The following is a 9,274-nucleotide window of genomic DNA, read 5'->3' as shown; positions in this document are numbered from 1 at the left end:
GTTTGTGTGAAGAATGCTGATATGAGATATAAAACATAACGCATTGTCTGTTAACAGACAATTTGTTAAAGGTTCATTTGTATTTGTAAATCTGACTGTAAAAGAGTTGGTGCCTCACCAGCTGTCAACCTCACCGCACGTCACTCATACACCACTTAAATGGCAGCTTCTATACAGCGCATAGAAACAAAAACAAAACATTAAATGGAAAAGTATATCATCAAATATTACAGCAACACAAAGAAAAATACCACATGCTGGACAGTCAGCTCCGTCCGCTGGTATAAAACACTGAGAAATATTACTATATTAAAAGAAAAAGCAATTATCTAAATAACATAACACTTCTCCAAACATTCTCTAATAAAATATAACTTAATTTTGTTTTATATACAGGTACAAGAGTGCTGACTATCCAGAAATTGAAAGACAATCGGAGCATTTCCAAAGGTACTAAAAAATGACATTGGAAAAACCAAACAAATTATTCTGTAAATATGAGGCTTTTAAAACAGAGGGTGAACAAACACACAAAAATTCACATTATTAAGAGATACAGTATGAAAGCCCTAAAAATGTATCTGAAAAAATGTGACATCATACAAGTACTCTGATACTAACACAGATTTAAACTCTGTATGACGGCATTCAGCTCTGTAAATACCAAAGGCAGTGAACAGAAGACGGACCTTTTAGTGGACCGGTTTGTTTTTTAGGACTGCAACTAATGATCTTTCAATTAATAAAATATTTTGGTTTACAAAATGGCAATAAAGTGACAAATGCCCATCACAATTTCCAATTTTCTGTTAGAACAAGTCAAACACCTAAAGACATTCAATTTGCAACGGGGGTCAAACCCTCACATTTGACTGGCTGGAATCAGACTGTTGGCATTTTTGCTTGATAAATGACTTACAAATATCCAGACTGATTAATTAGCTGTTGAATGATTAATTGATGAATACAACATGTTGTATTTGTTTTTGCTTATTCTTAACTTGATTTCAGTCTGACTGACTGCTCAGGCTTAGTGACATCACCATCTCCCCATATCTCAGCAGTTAACTTGGAGAGTACTGTGCGATCATAACTGACAGGAATGATGGTCAAAACTGCAAAAACAACAGCCAAGCTGCAATAAACCAGAATGGTCCTTCAGAAAAGGTAAAGTTTTAAGAGTGATAGCAGGCTGCAGCAGGATGAATGTGGATTTCAGAAGCCCACGCTCTTCACACCACTGACATGGAGGTGAAAATGACAGAAATTAAAACTATAAAGACTTCATAGTTTCTGTAATTACTTAAAACTCTTGAGAACACAGCTGATAAAACACATCCCATGTGTTGTAGACCGTTTACCACATGTAAAAAGTATGTTTCATCTCAAGCTCAGTTTTGACTAAAGATGTTTCCAGATCCAGGCCCAGACAGGACTCACAACTCTGTCTTCTGCCCAGACAGAGGAACCTGCGGTTGGATCTCGTCATCAGACGACACCCCTCCATCCAGCTTCTCCACCGGAGCTTTGCTCTTTTTCTTCTTCTTCACCTTCTTGTCCTTTTTCTTCTTAGTCTTCTTCTCTCCTTCCAAACTGCCATCTCCTCCTTCCTCACCCTTGTTCTTCCCCTTCTTCCCTCCCTTCTTCTTTTTCTTCTTCTTCTTGTCCTCCGCAATGGCTGCCTGGTCCCCCTTCCTCCTCAGGGTCCAATCCTCACTTAGGCAGGCTGGACAGAGAAAAACAGGCGAAAGAACAAAATGGAAGAAGGAAGGATAATGAGTGGAAAACCGAAAGTTCAGAGGAAAGAGGAAGAAACAAATTGACATGATGATAAAACCAGAAAGGCACAAAAAGCAAAGGGGGAACAGAAGCATGACAGAAAAAGAACAAATGAAAAATATGAGAAGACATGAAGAAATAATGGAGGGAGAAAGCATGATAGGAAGGAAAAATAAGCACCTCGCTGTGTGTGTGTGTGTGTGTTACCTGTGTCCTCTCCTTTGAGGACATGTTTCTCACACAGATACATGGTCAGGTCTTCCTCCTGGCTACCTCTGTACCATTTCTCTATCTCGGTCTCATACCGCTCCACCAACACATCACACTAACACATACACACGCATTAGTATAATGTCAACATAATCAATAATGAATATTACACATTTAATAAATAAAGCTGCTGATTTTATTGGCTACAAAATTCTCAGAAAAAAAAACCACTAGGGCTGTATCTAAGGATTTTGTCAATCGACTCAGATTCAGCTGTTCAACTTTTTCTTCTGAGATGTGGTTATACTCGACTTTACCAGCACCTTTGAGCTTCTCCCATCAGTTAACCAGGGTGTATGTTGCTATGTTTGATACATATCAACTTGATATGATTCCTCTTATTTATAATTCCTCATTGAAAAGTTTTCCCGGCTTCCTTGTCCTGTTTGGATGGATGCATGTCACAGAAACAGCCAGTAAATGGCTTTAAAGGAGATGAGCAAACAAACTGGATGCACTTCTAGTAAAGTACAAATCTCACCTTTATGTCTTGTTCTAATGGATTTTGTTGTCCTCTCCTCATTCTGGGCAGCAGTTTGCTGAACAGCGGCACTGGACCTTAATAAATCCATGCATCATGAAGTGTCACTGTTGAAGTGCGTATTCCCCTAGACCACCGGGGGAAGCACTGAGCAAACTGCTGCTTGGCACACCAAAATGAGGAGAAGATGACAAACTAATGAGGGTTGTGGCTGCCTTCTATTGTAATACACACTGGCTGACAAAGAATAAAATATAATGAAATAAAAAACAAAAGGTTCGATTTGAAGAGTGTCAGTCAACCAATGGGTCTCGCATCTAATAACTCAACTAGTTGACTTTGAGGGGGCAGCCCTAAAAACCACTAATATAAAAATCAATTTTGGGAAAAATGGTCAATTCAGGGTTTTGAACAGACAGGAAATGTGAAGGCACCTGCTTCTTGAGGTCGGCCACCTCTGCTGAAGTCTCGTTCCACAGCTCATAAGGAATATCCATCACCACGTTCACTCCTTTATTCACTAAACCGTGAAGGGTGGAGAAGGTCTCTGACATGCCCTGCAAACAGATGCAGATATAAAGGTTTTGTCAAACAGGTCTCTGAAAAGACTCATTTCTAAACTGCTTTTCAAGGCTTTTATTTTGAAGCAGTTGCAAGTGTGTGACCTACGTGTGGAAGTGTTGATTTAACCACGTAACTTGTATCTTGAAAAAAGTGAGTATCCCAGAGAAAGGTCTAAAATTTCAAACACCTCACGAGGCAAAATGAACCTGCAGCCAAACACTTAAACATATTTTAAATCCTATACACATTTGAAAACTGCCAGAAAAAAACAGGAAGTGTTACGAGAGCTAAGCGCAGGTGTCTGTAGCACAGAAAATGATGGTTCTGGAGGTGTAATGTTTTTACACACATTACACTGTGTGTCCAGCTCTATTAAAAATAACTTTGTTAAAACAGTTTTGGCCACAAACGGCAGATAGATAGCATGTAAACAAAATGTTTAGACAAAACAGACCCACACTCGCAGACTGACCTTGGCAAAGCGGTTACTACCAGCTCTTTCCTTGTGCAGACTGTACTCCAGCAGCCTCTTACACACATTTTCTACAACCTCGATGAATCTTAGGTCTCTGTTGAGCGAGACAGAGAGAAAACAAAAGTCAGGAGATTGGTAGATTTCAGATTTAATACTTTGGTTTGAAGACCTGTTCTGGCTACATGACACTCTGATTTTTTTTTTTTTTACATGTAGAGGACCTAGAGATCTACGAGAGGGACAGACTGAAAAATGACCTGACCTCAGCTCTCGCCCCGGGAGCTAACACTAGCCATCAGCTGTTGGCAGACAATGCAAACACAACAGATGAATCCATTTCTGTCCTGGCTGTGCTCAAACTGAACAACAAAGTGGGGCTTTGGATGCAGTTGAATCTGGGATATCTGAAATATTTCTAAACTTTACAACAGGGATAGGATGATACGACTTCTTCTCAATAAGAGTCGATGCACAACATGGTATGTACGATTTGGTTCAATCACGATACAATTAAAATTCAATGATTCAACCAGATATATTGACTTATGTTCTGTTAGGCTCTTATTTACAAAAAATATGAAGTCACTGGTGTACCGGGACCACACGCTATATATTGCTAGACAAAACAATACATAGTGTGACATTTTTGTATTGCAGTATTTTGAATTTTGATATACTGTCCGTACTCTTCAAAGTTCTGAATTTGGGGGAATTTAAGACTGTTCAGACTCAAAGACAAACTCTCACAGGCTAAGTTCTGTTTTCACACCACCAAGTTCAACGGCTTTCTTGTTCTATTATAAGTTCCTGCACAGGAACTGAACCTTACCAAGTTCCTGTTCTTGTGTGTGTGTGTGTGTGTATGAGAGAGAGAGAGAAAGATCCGGAATCATGTCAGCAAGCTCTGTCCTTCAACAAAGAGCTGGGATCGAGGTTCAGTTCCCACCATGAAACTAAACAATATTCGGCTTTGTGACATTTTGTGTAATATCATCACAAAATGAAAACACCACAAACTCAAACTTACGACTTGACATATTTGGTGGGCTGCGCCCCCTTGCCGTCTATGAAGCTGTACTTCGTGTCGATGACTTCTTTGGTCTTCCCCGTCTCATCGAACGCTGACTTCAATTCAATACTGACAAACTTACACACTAGAGAGAAAAAGACAGTTTGTTACTTGAGAAAAATATTTTTCTTACCTGAACACTGACAACATAAACCTGTTGTGAACATTCTGTGAACTTACAGGTTTCTGCAGGTTTCTGCAGTAAGCATAACATTCAACTTTAGTTTACTGCTGATATTATAAAGGGCATTATTCTATATCATTAGTTTTTGATATTTTATAGAAATTTTCTAAATTAAAAAGATTATCAACAACTAAATCAATTGTAGAAAAAAAATATTCACGTTTTTAAGTAAAATATCAGGAAAGAATTAATATCAGCTGGTGTCTGACTTTATAAAGCTTATATTTCTCAATCAGTATCAGCCTTAAAAATCCAGTACTGGTCAGACTCTGATTAGTATTACTAACATTTATACTGCAAGTTTGTCATAATTCTTAGAGCTTCAATAGAAAATTAATTGTCAAGTATTTTATTTATCGATTAATCAGTAAAGTTCTTTTTCAATCTGGTTTCAGCGTCTCACATGTGAGGATTTTCTATTTTGATTTATGAGATAGTAAATCGAATTTTTACACATTACACTGAAATGTCACCACATCTGTGATGGTAAAAAAAATTAAAAAAAAAAATTTTTTCAACTATTATAAAAAACTGACAAAACGATAATACGTTTGTTGCAAGTGATAGTTCTACTTCCACGTTAAACATTAAGCTACATTCATAATTTGGTCAAATTCAGTCTTTAGGAGGATACTGTTGACATGGAGCGATTCAAGCCATTGTTGATGTAAACAGACAATCCCAGTCCTTTTCACCTTGTGGACCACCAGACAATGAATCTTTAGACATGTAGTAATTTCTCATTCTGTGGACCTTTGTACGTCCTGTTTTGTAAACCATACGCTGCTAACAGGCACCGTTACCTTCACATTTGCTGGGAAGATGAACCCAGTCATCGTCCCCTCCTTTCTTAGCTGCTCCAACCGACAAAACTATCCAGCAAACGGACAAGAATGACGGTAAAATCATATCAGCTGCTCAGTATGAGTCTTTATCTAATTATAACTGTAGTTTTATACTTTAACAACTCTGGATAAGATATTTCCTTTTACATATTCTTCTCTTGTTCATCACAGCTGCACAACTGCTCACTTCCGCTTTCGGTGCGACGCACGCCGCGCTCTGAGCCAATCAGAAAGATAGAGGTGGCAGAGCCAAAGAGAGATGAAACTGTAAGAGGTGTCACTCTCAACTTTTATTACGTTACAGTTAAACAGAGCGTACATTTTTCTTCATGTGTAAAATGTTTCAAACGTTGGCATGAGGCAGATAGCCACAAACTACATAATAGGCTAACGTGTTTTCTGTGTATTTAAAGCCTGATAGTTTATTTCTCTGTGCCATAGCTATCAACATTAAAGGAATTATTGATAGTAATGTTGAAGCTAATTACAAACTCAATACGATTAAAGGCTATCATTTTAGACATAGTGGGAGCAAGGTGTTGCAATTGTTTCTGTCAAAGAAAGGGTCACAAAAGAAGCACATTTCTCAGAATTCTTTGTGCTTTAACGAGTTTCGCTAGTAAATCAGAGGCATTAACATAATTGTTTTTATAAATGTGCCCGATTTCAGCAAAAGGCTAAGTTTCATCATTTGTGTCTGGACAAGCCTACAGTTGTTCCACAGCCTGAAACATTTAGCAGACCACAATATAGGTATGCCATCCAGTGCCAAGTGACTCCTCTTCACTGTAGAGTATCTTTGGAATCAGTTGTCATCTTGCAATCTTCGATTTCATCCAGGAGAGGGAGCCATGCACATATCTAAAGCACTGTAAGCACACTGTTGGTTATGCAACATTAAATAGAAAAATGCACACCAAACACATGAATCTATCCATCTTTCTAAATATTGACACAGACATACATTTACATATGTCGATATATCCAGTGATGAAGCCCTTCACTGATCTGAGTGATACCTTCTACACTTTGGTAGTGAAAGTGCCACTGTACTGAAACAGACAGTAGTAGACTTAGTGCATTTACATGCCCTTAAGTGACCTGGTTACGGTAAAACCTTCATATTCTGTACATCTTTTCTTATTCTGCAGCAGGTCAGTGATTTGATTTCTCCCTGGTACTAGACTTTATTTTGGGAGCATGTTTACTATTTTAACTGCAATAGTTTGAAGTAAACACTCAAATGTTCAGTGATGGAAACTGACTTATTTAGACTTTTAAAAGCTACTTTGTGCAGTTTTAGTCAGACTTTAGATTAAATTCTTTTAAACACAAGATGCATTGCCATCCATTTGCTCCTCTGTTACTTAATGTGTAGACTTTTTTCAATCTCGTGTACTTTTAAAAATATTACAAATCACACACACATTAAAAACCCAACATGGCCCAGAATCTTTCATACACAATCTACCTGGAGAAATCAGGTTTCTGTAGTTCCCTCCACTAAATCACTGCTTAAATGACCCAGAAAACTCATCACTACAAAAGTCAAAGCTCTCAGAGGATCATTTACAGTTTCTTCTCACACAAGACCTTAGTATGCTCCCTGGGGAACTCCTTCACACAGGCTATCTCCTCTAAATTCCCAGCTCTCCTGCAGGACCTTTCTCTGCAGATTTTTCCATCCAGAGGAGTAATATTCATGTGTGTGCATGCACCATTGAATATAGTGCCTTTCTGTATGCTTGAATGTGTTTAACTGCATCTGTGTGCCAGAGAAAGAAAAATGTTTCATAGTGAGATAAGAGTGTTTCTTAGTAGTTCAATAATAGTCCAGTTTTTCTGAGAGGTGCTTCAGTGTACTGCCGCCTGCCAAAAGGACAGCCAGCTCCTCATTCCACAGGACACACACGAGCAGGCACACACACACACACACACACACACACACACACACACACACACACACACACACACACACACACACACACACACACACACACACAGATCAGTGTGTGTCTCATAGCAGAACTTGACATTGAGTTGGTGGAGGGGAGGTTGATGTAAAGAGAAAAAATGAGAGAGAGAGAGAAAGATGAAAGCTGGTTTTATACAGCAGTGCAGCCCACACGCTGGCCAAGCAAAGGGCTTTGTTAAAAAACCCTCCTCTCTCTCTCTCCTTTTCAACTGTTCCTTGAATAAAATAATACATTCAGATAATAGAACAGGCTGTTGAAAAGCTCTCTCGCTATCAACACATAGTATAAAAAAGGAGCAAGCTTTTAATATGTCGAGTTGAGCCACAATGCACTGAAGGTTATGTGCATAAACACTAAACAGAAACAGTGATACTGACCTGATCACAAAAAGTATCCCAGTCCAGAGAAACCAGAGAGAGTTGCGATAAGGCTTTGTATTTACACAAAAACTGTTTTCATTATAAACTTCAAATGAAAAACTCTGCTGCTCTCCTTTGATCCCAGTTAGTTTTTTCACAAGACCCCAAAAGTTCAATAATTTAGTACAGATTTTTAGACATTTATATAAAATAGAAGTATTAGTTTTGGGAAGCTATAGGGGGAATGGGGCCGTTTGCTAAGGTAGCATTCGTCTCATCTCAACTCAGTACTGTTGCATGCTACAGGCATACTATGAAATATAATCCTGCAGGTGCCATCATGTCACACCAGAAATCTTTACACACTTTTGTTGTCATAAACACAACAAGTGTACACCTGGCATAAACACACCATCATGGTATCATCTCAGGTTAGGAACAAACAATACTGGGTTGGGTGAAAACACCTGTTAGGTACTAAATTTAAACGCCACTTAGCTGAAAGAAAGCCCTGTGTTTTATGGACCAAGCCATCTCCCACAACCTATTCACATTTTGCTGCTACAGTGGGTATGGAAAGTATTCAGACCCCCTTAAATTTTTCACTCTTTGTTATATTGCAGCCATATGCTAAAATCATTTAAGTTCATTTTTTCCTCATTAATGTACACACAGCACCCCATATTGACAGAAAAACACAGAATTTTTGACATTTTTGCAGATTTATTAAAAAAGAAAAACTGAAATATCACATGGTCATAAGTATTCAGACCCTTCGCTGTGACACTCATATATTTAACTTAGGTGCTGTCCATTTCTGCTGATCATCCCTGAGATGGTTCTACACCTTCATTTGAGTCCAGCTGTGTTTGATTATACTGATTGAACGTGATTAGGAAAGCCACACACCTGTCTATATAAGACCCTACAGCTCACAGTGCACGTCAGAGCAAATGAGAATCATGAGGTCAAAGGAACTGCCTGAAGAGCTCAGAGACACAATTGTGGCAAGGCACAGATCTGGCCAAGGTTACAAAAAAAAATTTCTGCTGCACTTAAGGTTCCCAAGAGCACAGTGGCCTCCATAATCCTTAAATGGAAGACGTTTGGGACGACCACAGCCCTTCCTAGAGCTGGCCGTCCGGCCAAACTGAGCTATCGGGGGAGAAGAGCCTTGGTGAGAGAGGTACAGAAGAACCCAAAGATGACTGTGACTGAGCTCCAGAGATGCAGTCGGGAGATGGGAGAAAGTTGTAGAAAGTCAACCATCAC

At 38.8% G+C, this 9,274-nt stretch overlaps 1 protein-coding gene across 1 annotated transcript; it reads right to left on the bottom strand.

Annotated features, from left to right (window-relative positions):
- Positions 1-70: 70 nt before the first annotated feature.
- Positions 71-5,894, bottom strand: cnpy3 (canopy FGF signaling regulator 3). The gene is made up of 6 exons (XM_020610128.1): positions 5,626-5,894; positions 4,597-4,723; positions 3,567-3,663; positions 2,965-3,087; positions 1,987-2,104; positions 71-1,726 (listed from the first exon to the last, which is right to left on the bottom strand). The coding sequence occupies exons 1-6, from the start codon at positions 5,729-5,731 to the stop codon at positions 1,437-1,439; spliced, it is 861 nt and encodes a 286-aa protein (XP_020465784.1). The 5' UTR covers positions 5,732-5,894; the 3' UTR covers positions 71-1,436.
- Positions 5,895-9,274: the final 3,380 nt, after the last annotated feature.

Source organism: Monopterus albus, unplaced genomic scaffold (assembly GCF_001952655.1).
Source record: "Monopterus albus unplaced genomic scaffold, M_albus_1.0 scaffold104.1, whole genome shotgun sequence".
NCBI lineage: Eukaryota > Metazoa > Chordata > Actinopteri > Synbranchiformes > Synbranchidae > Monopterus > Monopterus albus.
Note: the sequence above shows the minus strand (reverse complement) of the source record. Positions and strands in the feature narration are given on the sequence as shown.